Here is a 17,363-nt window from a genome sequence, read left to right as displayed (position 1 = left end):
AGAACGCATGGACAGAGATGTGCAGCAGCAAAAGTACATTTATGGCGCTACTTCCTCCACAAATGTATGCCATTACGTGAATATCCACTGTTTGGCAAACTTATCCAACAGCATATAAGTAAACAAATGACACAATCAATGTTTTGAACCCACACACACACACTACAACTGTCTTCTCGGCACAATTGAATCCAGGGAGGGAAAAAAAAATAAAGTAACCGTTTAAAATTAAAACCCAGAGCTGCCAGGTCTTGCACGCAACACATCTGTCACATCACACTGAAACAAAACAGAAACCACAGTACGTTTTTAAAACCTGCAAAACACATCATGCACTCGATGATCCAGACCCCTCGCTCGAGCCAGTCCCCCCCCCGCCCCCCCGCGCTGGCTCCACGGAGCAGGGGTCCGGATCATCGAGCTCAACAGGGGCGTGCATCCAGACCTCCTACCTCTCGTTTCACGGTCCATAATAATTTCTCTTTAAAGCCTTCCTCGGCGGAGGAGCCCATGGCTGTCAGTCTGCCGGAGTCGGCCCACGAGCGTCCGCGATCTGAGCTCAGTCAGCGCCGTTTTTCCCCCCCTTTTTCTTCCGTTTTTTTTTTTTTTCTTCTTTATATCTATTTACTTATTTCCTCCTTCCTCCTCCTCACACCCTGACGAGCTTCCCCTGGCAGCCGGACACTGACGCATCCTTTATCGGTGTGCAGCCGCGCCGCGCTGCACGGAGGAGCGTGTCTTCACGTGCCTCTCGGAGTGACGCGGTGAGGAGCAGGATCCGCCTCTCGCGCGTTATTGATCAATGGACTAAATCACTTCACGCTCCCAGAATCCTCCCAGCGTCGTTGAAGCGCACAGACGGTTATTTTTAGCGTTTCTCTAACGTGACCGAGACGAGATGGTTCGGTTTTGATTTGCCGTGTTTTGATTTATTTGATCCCCAATGCAAATACATTGTGTGTGTGTGTGTGTGTGTGTGTGTGTATACACGATCATAGTAAAGCATATTCTGGTCCGCTCACACAACACGTTGCAATTATGTGATTAAAAACACAAAGCACGCATTTGAATAAACGGATATCCTGCAAACCTCCCGTCAAAAATAAACTATTGCTATCATCGCACATTGTTGCGTTTAATAACAGAACGCTTTAATACCGAATGGCAGCATACAGTCATTAGAATGCATTCAGCGTGCGTTAAATAAGCCTCATGAAACCAAGGCATAAAGGCTATAAATAACTTCATTAAAAAAAAAACTGTGCCCACCATCCCCTTATCAGATGTGATGCCAAATTTGGCTGCAGCAAAAAAAAAAAAAAAAAAAAAAAAAGCTTGTGACGTCATGGCGGCATGGATACGGAGCAACTTCCATTTGGTGCAAATTCACCGTTTAGAGCTGCTACCTCGCGGGCTGTCCACGCACATACATGAATCAATACAACACATTGTAAATCAATGTCACTAGCTGCTCTGACTCCGTATGTATGGTGTTTGTGTCACCAAGGGATGTTAGTGTTTGGAAGTTTATTGCAAGTGGTGTGGTCGGGAGTCCTACTGTGTTTTCAATGTGCTATTGGACTCAAAGAGTCGAGCAGAAAAACACAACTGATGAGTGTAGGAAGAGGTCAGCATCTACAGAAAACTACTATTGCTTTGAAACCATTGCAAGAATTGTCCAAACCATGATCAAAAAGAGAGCAGTTCTTCACAATTCATCCTTCTCTTCATTTAACATATTTGGATTGTCTTTCTTATTGTGTGCCTGCCATTTTCTTGGATAAGAAATTATTAAAACAAAATATTGCCAGGTGAAACATTTTTTAGGAATGAGACAAAACTGCATTAAAACATTTTTTTTTTCCAAATATTTTTTTTATTTTTTTAAAACCAACTCAGACTTCAATGAATCTTATGTGCAAAAGGTATTAAGTTAAGTGTCCTGTTACTTTGTTCATCTTTGAGAAATATATATATATATGTATATATATATATATATATATATAATTAACCTATTATAAATGTTAGGCTATGTGGAAAACACTACTAAAGAAACATTTTCATTAACAAAATGCTTCATTCATACGAAACACTTTATTCATTCACCAATCCTGCCACGCACTAGAATCGGCTGTGCTGGAACACGATTGCCAACCTCCCTCGCATTTTTGGACACCGAAGTGCATATTATTATCCGATGGTAACCCCAGACCCACAGAGGTGTAAGCATCGGGAGCAGCCATTTAAAACCTCCAAATTCTAGAAATACATTGGGGTTATAACAATGTCAACAATACCAATGCGGCCTCATTATATTTTGTAAAAAGAGTTTAGCCTTGTTAAATTGTTGTTATTGTGTACTATTGCACACGGTTGTGCAGGACCTGATTTTTGCAACTGGAAGAAAGGCAAGTGTGTGTGTGCGTGTGTGAGTGTGCATGTGTGTACGTGCGTGTGTGCGTGCGCGTGTCAAGACAGTGACAGCTTCAATGTCCCAGCGGCCGGTCGTCGTAGGTGCTGTAGCGCTTGACGTGGGTGCGCCGGACGCGCTCCCGGAGCTCCGCCCCCCCCGGGGGGGCGTCGTCCTCCTCGCTCTGGGAGCCGCAGGGGGCGTGGCACCGGCGGGTGGCCTCCAGCAGGGTGTGGTCGGGGGCGGGGGCCGTCTCGTACAGGAGGGTGTTCAGCGTCTCCTCGTAGATCCTCGCGTCGGGAAACTCCACCTGTTTGTCGCCGGGGGACAGCGGAGCCCCGGTCACTAGGGGGATGGACACGCCCCCCCTCCCCCCCCACCGGGTGGACACCCCCCCCGGTGTCCCTCGGGGGGGGGGGGGGGGGGGTCACGTCTCTCTCAGCCTCCATGGAGGTCCATATTCCATGGATTACATTTTGTCCAACGCGTGACACTAATAACTATAATATAACTCTATCCACTTATTAACATCAGCTTTATTAAACCCTCTTAGTGACTAACTCGATTGAGTACGAAATAAACAATTTTTTCCAATGATACTCAGCAGCGGCGTTGCTGATGAACAACGCATGCAGAATACATCCATGACAGTGAGCAATGAACGGCAGCAATTGTGGCAGTTCAGGCAGAAAAGCACAACGTGCCGTGAATCGCTCAGTCACAAGCGTTGTTTCCAGGAACGGTGCCACCAATTTGAACTGGTATTAATTACAGCTATGAATCAAAGCACTAAACACATTTGTAATTGCTTCAGTTTTACCAGCGAGTCCAACAATAAAGGACTGACCTTCACAACACACTGTTGTGCGTTAGAATATCCCGGGCAATCTGTTTATTTATTTTGGGGGCTCCCCCCCGCCCCCCCCCCCCCACAATGTGACACACTGAAACAGATGTTCCACTGGGCTCTATTCAAACACAGTGAGAGCGGGGCTGTACCTTGGTCTGCTTCTTCTCCGTGGCGTAGAGGATGGAGGTGCAGCACACCTCGGCCAGCTTGCGGCTCTGGCCGTAGAAGGACCAGCAGCAGATCTCGTCCCCGATCACGTCCTTGATGAAGAGGATGCGGCCGTTGTAGCGCATGGACAGCCTGTCAAACAGCTCGATGTTCTTCAGCAGGTTGTCGTCCGAGGTGCTGTTAATCGCAGGGGGCCAAAAAAAACAATGAGGGACATAATTGGTCAATAATTTACTCCACCGCGGTGCCCACGGCTAATAAAGACTTGATTAGCTTGTGCAATATGAGCTTCGGAAGACCGGTCCTAAAGCCGTTAATTAACTTCAAGTCTGCGCCAGAAGGACACTGGAAGTGTCGGGGGGGGCTTACCTGGTATACGAGTACTTGTTATTGCTTCTGTTGTACACCAACTTAACCACCGGCTGGCGGAGAGAGAAGGCCGGAGGACCAATGCGCAGAGAATTACAAAAAAAAAAAACGTCAAGTGAAAGTAAGGAAAAACTCAGCTTCTTCAAATCAGTTGTAGTCTGACATTACATCTCCAAGGATGTTATTCAGAGTATGCTTTTGAAAGATGTAACTGTTATATGAACATTTGACATGACACGTATCCCCCCCCCCCCCCTCCCCCTCGTCAACTCACCTTGGTACAAGCCTCTATGAGCCTCTCTTCCTCCTTCATAGAAGTGATTACAGGGATGACACACTGAGCCTGCTCCTCGTTTTCCTGTGCGAGAGGTGTCCAATCAGAGACAGACATGTTAACATGTTAACATCTTAACTTCCGGAAGCCTTGTGAGACCAGAATGTGAGCTCGCAAGCTCAAGATGGTCTCAAGAGCCTAGCTGGAATTGGCTTGAATGTAGATGCTGTATTGCCCACAAGGAGAAAATAAATATTTAAAGACATGTAAATCGCAAAGGTTCACATGGTGAACCAAAAATACAGCCAAGCTTATGAATGTGAACAGGACTTTAAGATCAAATTCTTATTTTTAAATGGATGCACAGGAAAGGCATTTGATGAAAGAATGCATAAAGAATGTAATTGTTAAGAAAGTGCGGTTACCAGATGGCAGATAATTGTTATGCTTAGCCAGCAACTATCTATCAAAAATCTAAATAAATCTAACTTTTAGCAAGCAGCAGCAATGCCCCGCAGTTTTAAGTACTAATTTAATGTCTCATCATTCACGCACTTCTCTCCTCAGGAGAAAAGTACTTCAAACTTCCCAGGTGCCGAGAATCAACACCGTCAGATAGATGTTTCTAGCTCGAACCGGCCAGCAAGAAAACACACCAAAACAAACCAAAAAGACACCTGGTGCTGACAATGGCCTTGTGATGATCATTCATAAACAATCCCGCATGGGGAAATGAATGGGAGCCGATGTGCTTGCACAACAGATGTGCCTTCTTGTCCCCATGGAGACAAGTAGATCTCTCTGAAGCCTTGGAAGCCCCGGCGCTGCTTGTCAGCCCAACGGGCATTCCGGTTGAACATCTGTCAACGTGATGCACACCCAGTGCATACCCAGCTCGCCTCACACCGACGTGCACAGCAGATCGTATTGCTGGTGCCAGCCCGGAGGCCCGGACACGGACACACTAGTCCTGGACCAATAAACTTTTGAAAGCTGAGCGGGCCGGTTGCCCTGATGCATGGCTGATTTGCTGATGCTGTCACATCAAGCGATACAGAAGAGTTATGGGACAGCCAGAGAAGTGCCGCTTGGTTTATGTTGTTATCTGCCTCCCAACGAGACAAACAAGATGACAATGATAGCCTGGTGCTGCGCTGCAGCAATATTGAATTATTTATGGTTGCATAAACCTTACTGCAACCAAACAGAGAATAATGCATTCATATATTGAGTGATAAAAGTGATGCAGTCATAACTTTTCTCAAGTTTAAGATTCATTCCCCAAACAAAGGGAATGTACTCGTGTATAATTAAAAGCTAATGAATCCAAAACACATGTTGCGTCGACGTGCAAGAAGGACATCTGTGTTGTCTGTGTCTTTATTGCACCGTGTGCGATGCTGACCTGCAGACTGCTTTGGCACAGCTCCACCAGACCCTGTAGGAGGTAGAACTTGGCCTCCGCTAACAACTCCAGGACAGCTTGGTGGCCTTTGGGCAGAGTCGCCGTGCCCTCCCGCAGGTAGCCCAGGATGCTGCCAAAGTGCTTCCCACTGCGGTCAATCAGGATCCAGCCTGGATGCAAAAATAGAAGCAGTCAAAGTGAATTACAGCTGGGTTATATCGTCCATCTCAGTTGCGGGGGTAGGGGTGCTAAATTGTGCCAACGTTGTCATATTTTCATCCTGAAATGTATCACAATACAAAAGTTTAACTTTTTGATCTCATGGTTTCTATAAGCACATACTTCAATGGTAATTCAATTGTTAATAAGTAAGTTTTGACTTGAAAATATACAACTTTATCAAAGACGATGCACTCATATAAATGAACCATTATATTACGATTAAATCTAAGAATCATTTCCAGCCCATAGGTAGAAGACGTTGTAAACAATTACATATAAGAATACATGCTTCATGAAATACGAAACAAAATATGAATAAATAAAATACAAAGAGGTAAAATTGAGGTTAGGGAAGGGCGAGTCTTAAAACTTAAAACTCGAAAAAAAAGGACCAAACGTTTAGGCCAACGTTTTTGGTCCAGACGTTTGTTTTTTTTCCCAGCAGAGAGAGAGAGACCCACCTTCTCTATCGGTGAACACCTCCTGCTTCCCACTGAACATGGCCTTCAGCACGGAGTCCTGTCTGGTCAGCACCTCCAGCGTCGTGTAAAACAGCGTCCCCCCGACGTTGAGTCGGACATACTTGTTCCCAGGGCCCAGCGCGGGGCGGCTGCTGCTGCAGGTGGTGGTGGTGGTGGTCTTGGGGCAGGCCGGAGGAGGGTCATCCAGAGACTGCTGCGGCGCCTGTAGAGCGCTGGCACCGGACATATCTTTTCGGAGGTAGATGACCACCCTGCAGACCGACGTCCGCAGGTCCCCCGCCGTGATGCCGGCTACTGGGGAGGCCGCCACAGCCTCTCCCCCGTCCAGATCATATCTACCGGGGAAGAGGGAGACTGCCATTGGGGAGATGCTTCTTCAAAGTGCACCATTGTTGAATAGAGTATTTTTTTTGGACAGATCACCCCAGGGCATGTGCTTACAGTGAAAAGGGGAGGATGTCACCTACCCCAACTGATATCTCTTTCTGGTGTATCCCTTTACCAGGAATGGAATGTGGCTGGACAGGAAAGGAGATCAGGAGAGTTTTTTTTTTCCCACATTTGACATTCCCACACATTGACATTCCCACACATTAACACTGCACATAATGAACGGCTACTGACGGAGCATATCTAGAGGTGTTGGACTATGAAGTTAAAAACTCCAAAGACATAAGGCTGCAACACAGAACATGTCATTACCGTTTGATTGACGGTATGGATCGCCATAGATAAATTCATGTTAAAAAATACCAAGAAACATACGAAATGTACGTTGTACAGACCGAGCTATTTAAAGGGTGAGTGTGGCGAATAAATTAAAGATAAGGGTTAGCTGTGATCACTGTTGTGATCATAACCAACATAACTTTACCTACCCCAGACTTGATGTGTTAATTCTCTTCTTGGTCGAAAACGGCACACTTTATAACAGTTATGGCTCGCAAACATAGATACTATTTGGTCTAAAGTATGCCAGTTATTGTAATAATGTCTTATTAGCTGAGAAAAAAAGAAGAAGATATATATCAGCCTACTGACTAGCCAACGTGAGTATCTTCTTCTTTTCGGCTTCCCCGTGTGGTGACCAGAGCGCGGGGATCTGCTGCCCCCAAGAGGCGAGCATGACACGGACAGGTCAGCTTTGATATAACTTTTAAATAAATAATAACCGTATTTTGTTAATAACTGTAAATAAAGGATTTAAAGTACATTTTCTTAAGAAAAAAAAATATGAATAGAAAGAAAAATACCACAACGGACTTTTTAACATTATGGAGCGCAACAGGGACCGCCCCCTTTTTGAACAGCTCTGGTTCCAGAAGTAAAATTCCCATTAACTTTCTCCATTGACTGAATGATTGAAAATCGATATATAAAGAGTTTTAAGCCTGGAACCAAGCCAATAATTCGTCAAATTAGTCGTATCCATAAAAAAATATATTTCGGAGCAACACATTTTTTTCAAATAAAAACCAGAGGAACAAGACTGTGTACATCATAGATATCGTATAAGATGTCAATGGCTGGGCTTGCTAGGGGCGGGATATGACGTAGGGTCTAAGTTCGCAAGAGGTGGGATTCGCAAGAGTGCGGCCTCTGTCACTGCAGTTTGTTTTGATTTGACCATCGACAAAACGGAGGCAGACCGGACAGAACTCATAACGATCATCTTAAATGTTGCTAAAATTATGCATCATATATTCCGTTGCATCCACAAAATCCGAAGCATCGATCGATGAAAGATTGGAGCATGAGTTAGAGACAAATAGAAGAAACGACGAAGAAGAAAGGCTGCATTAACCAGAGAGAGAGAGCGTATTTTTTTTTTGCTTAATTTCATATGTAACAAACACTGGGACAAATGATACAAATGACAAATAATAAAAATATATATTTTTTACAAGATTGCAGATTGTACATTGGCTTGGTGGGATGGAGATGTTGTTTTTTTTTACCAGAAGAATACGGCATTGAGATTAAACATCTCTTCAAGTGACCTGGAAAAGACAGGCAGCAGTAGCCTACAGTCTCAGACTACACACAAAACATTAGAAAAATAAAACTGAAACAGTGGGCAGGGGTGAGGCGATGCGGAGTACTGACAAACAGGTGCGCCTAAGTCCGGACCCCGCCCACTTTTGGCGGTGGAAACGCGAACCGTACCGCACCTAACCGCACCGCACCACTCGGTGGAAACGCGCCATAATGCTCTAAAATGTAATCAAATATTGTCCAACAAATAAGTGATTCTTCACAGATATAAATTATTTACAACGATAAAAACAGAAAGCGTATCAAAAGTTGGAAAGCCTCTTTAATCATGATGAAAAAAAAACCTACAGCAGTCATTTCAACGAATACAGGATAGAGGTGTCAATCAAAGCGTCTCGTTGCCCAGTGTCAATGCACCCCACTGCCCATGTGATTGAGAATGTGCACACGCAAAATGCTCTGGTTGCTGAAGCTGGCCTTGCACTCCAAACACACGAAGGGCTTCTCCCCGGAGTGAGTCCACATGTGGATCTTCAGGTGGTCGCTTCGACTGAAGCGCTTCATGCATTGGTCACAGCTGTAAGGCTTCTACCCGGAGTGAGTCCTCATGTGGCTCCTTAGGTGGGTTCTTCGACTGAAGCACGTCATGCATTGGTCAGGCTGTAGGGCTTCTCCCTGGAGTGAGTCCTCATGTGGGACTTCAGGCTGACTTTATGTGCATAGCTCTTCACGCATTGGTCACACCTGTAAGGCTTCTCCCCGGAGTGAGTCCTCATGTGGATCTTCAGGTAGCTTTTCTGTTGATAGCTCTTCGCGCATTGGTCACAGCTGTAGGGCTTCTCCCCGGAGTGAGTCATCATGTGCCTCTTCAGGTTGCTTTTATTTAGAAAGCGCATCGTGCATTGGTCGCACCCGTATGGCTTCTCGTCGGTGTGGCTACTGATGTCGATGGTTATCTTGGTATTGTCGGGAAGACCTTTGCCTAACAAGACACGGGGCCAGCCCATGCGGCCGCCCCGATGCCCAGTCAGCTCCTCATGGTGGACGAGCCGCTTGCTGCAGTTCAGGCTCTTGGCCACGCTGCGGTCCGCAAACAGCGAGCTCGAGGCCTCCAGTTCAGATGCGGTGTCATGGCCGTCTAACAAGACACGGGGCCAGCCCATGCGGCCGCCCCGATGCCCAGTCAGCTCCTCATGGTGGACGAGCCGCTTGCTGCAGTTCAGGCTCTTGGCCACGCTGCGGTCCGCAGACAGCGAGCTCGAGGCCTCCAGTTCAGATGCGGTGTCATGGCCGTCCAGCGCCAGCGGGCCCTCCCCTTTTCCGAAGACACTCAGGATCCGCAGCTCCCCGTTGTGACTGGACATGTGGGAGGAGCCAGGGGCGTCCACATGCAGACTCTCTGAGGTGGCGCCGCACTGCGTGCTGCTGTCTCTAATGTCATTGCAGTCTTCTGCAGAGAGGAAAACAAAGACAGAGAAAGTAATTGTATTAACTTATTATTTGCACAAAGGGATACTGCATGTACTTTGTACACACTTGTGAATTGGAAGAATTATATTTGAACATTCTTTATTTCAAACTTCTATTTGTTGATTATACCTTTCCCTTTTAAGGATGTGGGGAGGTCATAAAGACACAACCCAGGTCATCTATAGTTTCCTATCACCTGTTTTACTAATACTGTAGTTATATTGGGAATCAGAGCTGATCTCAGCATTCCTGACACCTGTCTGCCATGAAGAAGATGTAAATCATTCTACTATAAACTGTAAGTAGTCATTGTGTTTTGATCATCATGACCAGGGCTCTGGTCATGATGTGCTTTCAAAAGAGGACCAGGCTCTTTAGCGCAGGTAGAATCGAGTACATTCTCAGTTGATCCAGGACGTTTGCTTGCTTGCAATGTGATGCAATGTGTATTACTAACCTACAGCGGGCATGCCTCCACCAAGATCCTCTTCAACCTTGATTGAAATGGTGTCTGGGGTCTGCTGCTTTCCACATAAAGAAGGAAACACACATCAGACATATTCTTTCATTTGCACAGAATAGTTATCAATCCCCACTAATGACACACTGAGTCATAAAGGTGTGTGCTTTCTATTGGTGTGTGCTGGAGGTGTAACAGAGAAGGCCTCTCTTTTGGATGGTGAATGAGAAGATGATTCCCAACCTGCACACTCAGCTCCTGACGGCGGACCACCCGCTCTCCACGCTCCAGGCCCGTGGCCACGCTGCGGTCCGCAGACAGCGAGCTCAGGGCCTCCACTTCAGACGTGGTGAAGAGGGTGTCATGGCCGTCCAGTGCCAGTGGGCCCGCACCTTTTCCGTAGACGCTCAGGATCCTCAGCTCCCCGTTGTGACTGGACACGTGGGAGGAGCCAGGGGCGTCCACATGCAGACTCTCTGAGGTGGCGCCGCGCTGTGTGCTGCTGTCTCCAAAAGCATCACAGTCCTCTGCAGAGGGAGAAAAAATGACAGTAATTGTTTTGATACATTATTTGCACAAAAGGAGAAGTGTGTATGTGAAATAAACGATTTAAATGCATGTGTATGTTACATTGACACAGAGGGTTTCAAATGTGTACTACAGACACAGATTCAGAGTTTTGGAGAGGGATGTCTCCTCCAGCCCCCTCCTCCCTAGACTCAAAGCTCAGGCGGGTGAGCAGGTTGGGGACACTGAACCAACACCAGCGCAAAATGATCTGAGCACAACATGACATGCGAGACAAGCGCAATTATTCTATTTTGACAATAACATTAAGCGACAACGTGTCATTCCCTGTTAGCTGATCAGCTAACATTTACAAGTTTTGAATTCATTGATGTTTGAGAATGATAAACCAGCTCATGTGGCATCCGTCTTGAAACCCTTCTGGGCTCTTGACGGTTTCCATCTTTGAAATGCAACTCCCAAGTTGGACTCGTGTGTCTTTCACAGGCTTTACAACAATGTAACAACACGTGGGCCGTCCTGTTTTCCACCTAATACAGCCGGAGATCAACTCACCATTTCCCAGTGGTTTAGTCCGTGGTTTGCAGATGTGGGTTCGAGCCAGGGCCAAACGACTTGACGCACGCGATGCATTTGATCTGGTTTGAAGCCGCAAAGCAAGCAGCTCACTCCTCATCCCCTTCATCCTCGTCTTCAGAGTCTCGTTTTCTTTCAGGCTCCGAGTTATCTGTAAGCGAAGGGTAGCCGAGCCTTCCGAGAACAGTTGGCTGATCTCAGATACGGCAGCTTTCGTAAGTGCGGCCATTATGGACGAAAGCTGTTCTTCCAGAGTTGAGCCGCACGGTGCCATGTTTATTAACTTTTACTTTGGTGTGAAGAAAAACCTACAATCTAATAGCCTACTCTAACCAAATAGGAGAGGTCGAAGGACAAGGTTTGAACAAAACCTGATTTGTTTCGCAAAGGACTCCTTAACTTCCTTAAAAAGGACGACTTAACAGTCGACTCATGGTATCGAGTCCCAAAATCGCCATTGTGGGACTTCCCCCAACATGCACTTGGCCAATCACAACGCTCGCAGGGGTCGTAAACTGGCGGCCTGCGGGCCATAAATGGCACGTAATATCTGGCCCGCCAGATTATTCAGGTTTTCTTTTGTTTACAATATTGAACTGACAGTCCCAAATATAAATAATCTACTAGGATGCACCGAAATGAAAATTCTCTCACTTCATTTAACTTTATTTCAAATATGAACAGTTTTTGAATTGTAATGTATTGTGGCGAGCGGCACGGGAAGGACGAGACGGGAGCCCATGTTTTGTCTTTATTAACACACACAAGACAACACAGAAAACACGGCACAGCTCGCCAACATGAACAGCACTCTCACTCATGGTGTTAGGCTACAAAACTAAAATGTCCTAAACCCATTGTCCCAGTATGCTTTGGCACCTGGAACACGGCGACCACGCCCACGGTCGCCACAGTATCAATTCATGCTACTCCCGCAAGGTTAGAGACACACTCGTCACGGTCACGTGTAAGCTGTGCGGGGCTAAGCGGAAGTTATTGGAAACTATGCAATATTAAATAAAAGGGAACCCCCTCTATAGGCAGGGGTGCACTTAACTTGTACGCAAGTACGAATGTGCGCCCATAATAAGGGATGCGTAACGTCACTTGTGTCATTACCACGCTTTTGCGTAACTAACCGCCAGGTCATTAAAACAAAACTATGCATGTATCTTGTCAACTGGCGTTTCGCCACTTGCAAAGAAAAGGCAAACGGAGCCGGAGCAGAAGAAAATAGTTGCCTTCGAGCCATGGCTCCAAGATGTGCTGTGACTCACAACGAATGATGAGTGCACTGAAATGTGTGCTCATGTGCGCTGTGCGCACTGTGCACCCCGCACACACTGGAGAACTGCGCAAAACCAGCTGATCGCAACGTTCCTTACTGTGAGAGATTCAATCGCTCCTTGGGTCAAGCTGCTGCAGTTTTTATTTACAAAAAGGTGGAGCAAAAGACACTGCCGTGCTTAAGAAGTTGTGTATTCAAATTGGGATCTCCTTTGTGAAAGTGGATACGTTTCATAACATCAGATGTTATTAAAACAACGCTATGTATGGGGTGAGTATCAAACACCATCTCCTGGTACTCCAGCAGAGTCGGTAGCTCAACCGTACAACAATAAAAAGAGTGGAGACATTTGTGTGTCTGTTTCCCCTGCACCACACAACATTATAACACACACACACACACACACACACCGCTCCTGTTCTCCTTTGTGCAACGTGTTGACGCGTCTCACACAAAGTAATTTGGCTAATGGCTTACTTCATATAAGTGGTAGGGTCAGACAGTAAAATTAGCACATGTCACATTCGGGTCATCAGTAAACAAGTACCATACCAACTAAGTACCATACCTAATAGTCTATACAAATAATGTTTGCAAATATCCAACCACCTTCTAATTTCCCTCTTAAATGGCTGCAGTTGCTAGTAATGTTTCCATTCTATCTATCATCTATCTACTTTCAGTCACTTGTATTGTGTATTGTATTGTATCACTGAGATTATGTTAAGTTTAATTCATCATATTGTCAGTAAAAGTGATATACTCCCTTACCAGGTGACTCGATCAGAAAACAAAAGATGTCGGGGAATGACACTTCAGGCCATTGTGTAGGATCATTTATCCATTCTTTCAAAGCGTAAGGACAGCAATCGACCCCGATTATATCAAGTTTTTTAAGATAAAGCTCTTTGTCAGCACATACAAGTGACTGAAAGTAAGACATGACAGCAAGAGACAAACACTTGCCGCGTTTTTACGATATAGATCCGGCCGGCGACCAAGGGAACACCCACCTAGACTCAACGCTGTGGGGGAAGACCAACTGTGAAAGATCCACTTTAAAAAAAATATACGGACAACAATCGACCCGATCATGATAATTTTTTTTAATATATAGCCCTTTGACAGCATATACAAGTGATTCAAACCAAGAAATGACAGCGGACAAGCGTTTGACAAAGGTTTAAAATACCGCCTTTTTGCATGAGTGTGTATGGGGAAAACGGTTTGTTTTCCCCCACGGCCCTGACCGGAAGTGACGTTTCCTTGCTTGCCGACTCGGTCTATAGGCCCCATTGGGGTCTACCGGAAAAGGGCGGGACTTCGCCACTATTAAAAAGCGGAAGCGCTCCCACACGGACAAGGCGTTCATCCGAGCTCCGAACGCTCACAGACGCTCGGCAGCACAGGAGCGCTCCGGCCTCGTCTCCATAGACCGCGACTCGCAGGGAAGCGTAATGGCAAGACTGCAGCCTCCTCTTCGGAACACAGGAATGTGTTCTGTGTATTTTACAGGTGAGCTGGTGTAGTTTTGTGCACAACGATGCTATAAGTTAATATGATGTGATATGTCATGACACGGAATGGTTAACTTAGACGTGATGCGTTTGTGGGCTACTCGGTGTAACGGAATGTATTCTAGTATGTACTTAACAGAAATGCTCCGTCCACACGGAGAAGTGTGAAGTTTTGTGAAATTGTTTTCCGAGCCCTATGTTGAGACGGAGAACCGAGCGAAAAGACTTCAACCAAACGTAAACAGCTGGTGCCGTTAAAGTAGCATTACTAATAGTTTACTAGTTTAGTGGGACAGACAATGCAAAAACCCAGTCGAAACTAGATGGGGGAAGTGTGTAGTTCAAAACGTGACGCAGCTTTTACTTCTTCGCCACCTACAGAGTTTGTTATGTACGATCATTCAAAAACCCCATGTTATTTCGAATATACATTTGACCGAGGGAACCGGGAGCCTCGGAGGCGGGACTCATTCTTCAGTGGTCCGTTTCCGCTCTACATCCTAAACTCCCGTCGATGCAATCCACTTCCGTTCGGGCGGGCTGGGTTTGTTTTGCTAGCTAGTTGCTCCGTTGTGCGAAAGAGGATATAACAATTAGAACATGAAGAAAAGTGGTTCGGGAACGACGTGTGCGGCAGTTGGTTGTAAAAACTCTAGAAAGCACCTGAACGAGTGGTTAGATAGAGAGTGCTACGACCACAAACCAGCTACGAAGAGGCAATGTCCATGCGCTCCATTGTTTTCATTTTTTTCGCAAGCCTGATACCGACTTTAACTCAAGGACCTGGCTGAAGGCATTGAACGTAAAGAAACCACCCCGCAATGTTTTTGGTTGTTCCTATCACTTTGTTGACAAAAAAAACAACCAAGAATAATCCTTTCCCAGAGTTGTGGTTGGGATACAATCGCCCTCCCCAGCCAGAGAGGCAGATAAAGAAACGCAGACTTGAATCTGAGGGTAAGTTCAGCGACTTTAGCTATGAAGTGGTCTAGTGGTCTATAGAGTGCCGAAGTCCCGCCTTTTCCGGTGGTCCCCATGGGACCTATGAGATCGTAAAATATGACTGGGTTTCAATGGAGAGAAAGTAATTATTTTCTGGTCCCAGTCTTTATATGCACATATGATGTTTGTGGATTTAAATTATAATTTTTAATGTAAAGAAAACTACAATTTATTGCAAAGAAGTTTGATAATGTTAGGTTTTGTGTGAGGCCGCTTTGTGAACTACAGCTCTTCGCTGCTCTTGACGCGAATGATACACATCACCACCCCCACTTGGAACTCTGGTATAGTACAGACATGGCGATGTAGTTACCCCCGATGTTGGATATTATGTGTTATAATCAATTGAAATTAGTAAAACAAGGCTGTGTTCATGTTGTGCTCAGATAATTTTGCGCTGGTGTTCGTTCAATGTCCTCAACCTGGTCATCCGCTTTAGGTTTGAGTCTAGGGAGGAGACGTCCCTCTCCAAAAACTGAATCTGTGTCTGCAGTACACATTTTAAATCCTGTGTCAATGTTACATAGATGCATTTAAATCGTTTCTTTCACTACACTTCTCCTTTTGTGCAAACAATGACTTTCTGTATTTTTTCCCCCTCTCTGCAGAAGACTTTGGAGACCGTAGCACGCAGTGCTGCGCCACCTCAGAGAGTCTGCATGTGGACGCCCCTGGCTCCTCTCACATGTCCAGTCACAACGGGGAGCTGAGGATCCTGAGCGTCTATGGAAAAGGGGAGGGCCCGCTGGCGCTGGACGGCCTTGACACCCTCTTCACCACGTCCGAAGGGAAGGCCCTGAGCTCGCTGTCTGTGGACCGCAGCGTGGCCACGGGCCTGGAGCGTGGAGAGCGGTTGGACCGCCGTGAGGAGCTGAGTGTGCAGGTTGGAAATCATCTTCTCATTCACCATCCAAAAGAGAGGCCTTCTCTGTTGCACCTCCAGCACACACCTTTATGACTCAGTGTGTCATTAGTGGGGATTGATAACTATTCTGTGCAAATGAAAGAATATGTCTGATGTGTGTTTCTTTCTTTATGTGGAATGCAGCAGACCCCAGACACCATTTCAATCAAGGTTGAAGAGGATCTTGGTGGAGGCATGCCCGCTGTAGGTTAGTAATACACATTGCATCTATGCAAGGAAACGACCTGGATCAACTGAGAATGTACTAGATTCTACCTGCGCTAAAAAGCCTGGTCCTCTTTGGAAAAGCATCATGACCAGAGCCTGATAAAACACGAGTCCAACTTAGGAGTTGCAAAAGATGGAAACAGTCAAGAGGCCAGAAGGGTTTAGAGACGGATGTCACATGAGCTGGTTCATGAAGGAGGAGACATCCCTCTCCAAAACTCTGAATCTGTGTCTGCAGTGCACATTTTAAACCCTCTGTGTAAATGTTGCATACACATGCATTTAAATAGTTTCTTTCACGTGTACAAATACACACTTCTCCTTTTGTGCAAATGATGTATCAAAACAATTACTTTGTCTTTTTACCCCCTCTCTGCAGAACACTGCGATGCGTTTAGATACAGCAGCACGCAGCGCGGCGCCACCTCAGAGAGTCTGCATGTGGACGCCCCTGGCTCCTCCCACATGTCCAGTCACAACGGGGAGCTGAGGATCCTGAGTGTCTTCGGAAAAGGGGAGGGCCCGCTGGCCACGGGCCTGGAGCGTGGAGAGTGGTTGGTCCGCCATGAGGAGCTGAGTGTTCAGGTTGGAAATCATCTTCTCATTCACCATCCAAAAGAGAGGCCTTCTCTGTTACACCTCCACCACACACCAATAGAAAGCACACACCTTTATGATTGAATGTATCGTTAATGGGGATTGATAACTATTCTGTGCAAATGAAAGAATATGTCTGATGTGTTTCCTTCTTTATATGGAAAGCAGCAGACCCCAGACACCATTTCAATCAAGGTTGAAGAGGATCTTGGTGGAGGCATGCCCGCTGTAGGTTAGTAATACACATTGCATCACATTGCAAGCAAGCAAACGACCTGGATCAACTGAGAATGTATTAGATTCTACCTGCGCTAAAGAGCCTGGTCCTCTTTTGAAAGCGCATCAGGACCAGAGCCCTGCTAAAACACAAGGACTACATACAGTTTATAGTAGAATGATTTACATCTTCTTCATGGCAGACAGGTGTCAGTAATGCTGAGATCAGCTCTGATTCCCAATATAACTACAGTATTGGTAAAACAGTTGATAGGAAACTACAGATGACCTGGGTTGTGTCTTTATGACCTCCCCACATCCTTAAAAGGGGGAGATGTAGCGGTGCCTTCTCAGCTGGAGCCTTTGACCCTTGACCCCCCCCCAAGGGGAACAAGGAAAAGG

At 46.1% G+C, this 17,363-nt stretch overlaps 3 protein-coding genes across 5 annotated transcripts in view; 1 reads left to right on the top strand and 2 right to left on the bottom strand.

Annotated features, from left to right (window-relative positions):
* Nucleotides 1–2,022: 2,022 nt before the first annotated feature.
* Nucleotides 2,023–7,232, bottom strand: tnfaip1 (tumor necrosis factor, alpha-induced protein 1 (endothelial)). Of its 3 annotated transcripts, XM_084466581.1 has the most exons (8): nt 7,060–7,232; nt 6,622–6,698; nt 6,160–6,515; nt 5,477–5,646; nt 4,072–4,155; nt 3,798–3,850; nt 3,410–3,605; nt 2,023–2,720 (listed from the first exon to the last, which is right to left on the bottom strand). In XM_084466581.1, the coding sequence occupies exons 1-8, from the start codon at nt 7,129–7,131 to the stop codon at nt 2,487–2,489; spliced, it is 1,242 nt and encodes a 413-aa protein (XP_084322707.1). In that variant the 5' UTR covers nt 7,132–7,232; the 3' UTR covers nt 2,023–2,486. The 3 variants fall into 3 exon arrangements, with proteins under 3 accessions (XP_084322707.1, XP_084322705.1, XP_084322706.1); XM_084466579.1 differs by lacking the exon at nt 7,060–7,232 and having other exon boundaries at nt 6,648–6,689; XM_084466580.1 differs by lacking the exon at nt 7,060–7,232 and having other exon boundaries at nt 6,622–6,687.
* Nucleotides 7,233–8,130: 898 nt separating this feature from the next.
* The window catches only part of LOC311341753 (uncharacterized protein), a 361,346-nt gene continuing 352,113 nt past the window's right edge, over nt 8,131–17,363 (bottom strand). The window contains exons 9-11 of the mRNA XM_084466550.1: nt 10,349–10,570; nt 10,103–10,169; nt 8,131–9,625 (exon numbers count right to left, since the gene is read on the bottom strand). Coding sequence (XP_084322676.1) covers nt 8,820–9,625; nt 10,103–10,169; nt 10,349–10,570 — 1,095 coding nt within the window. The 3' untranslated portion in view covers nt 8,131–8,819. The remainder of the gene's footprint in view (nt 9,626–10,102; nt 10,170–10,348; nt 10,571–17,363) is intronic.
* The window catches only part of LOC311341747 (uncharacterized protein), a gene marked incomplete at its 5' end in the record, with an annotated part of 386,212 nt that continues 384,907 nt past the window's right edge, over nt 16,059–17,363 (top strand). Inside the window, 2 exon segments of the mRNA XM_084466545.1 lie at nt 16,059–16,132; nt 16,553–16,634. Coding sequence (XP_084322671.1) covers nt 16,059–16,132; nt 16,553–16,634 — 156 coding nt within the window.

This window comes from Micromesistius poutassou (assembly GCF_964030765.1).
Source record: "Micromesistius poutassou genome assembly, chromosome: 4".
In the NCBI taxonomy this organism is placed as follows: Eukaryota; Metazoa; Chordata; class Actinopteri; order Gadiformes; family Gadidae; genus Micromesistius; species Micromesistius poutassou.
This window is presented reverse-complemented; position numbering and strand designations above follow the sequence as displayed.

What these genes read in the sequence shown, in the direction of transcription:
- tnfaip1 (XM_084466581.1), bottom strand. Translation starts at nt 7,131, where the DNA reads ATGTTTGCGAGCCATAACTGTTATAAAGTGTGCCGTTTTCGACCAAGA. An exon ending in TGTGCCAAAGCAGTCTGCAG is followed by an intron (nt 4,156 to 5,476) that starts GTCAGCATCGCA and finishes CCTCTCGCACAG; the next exon opens with GAAAACGAGGAGCAGGCTCA. An exon ending in AACAAGTACTCGTATACCAG is followed by an intron (nt 3,606 to 3,797) that starts GTAAGCCCCCCC and finishes TGCGATTAACAG; the next exon opens with CACCTCGGACGACAACCTGC.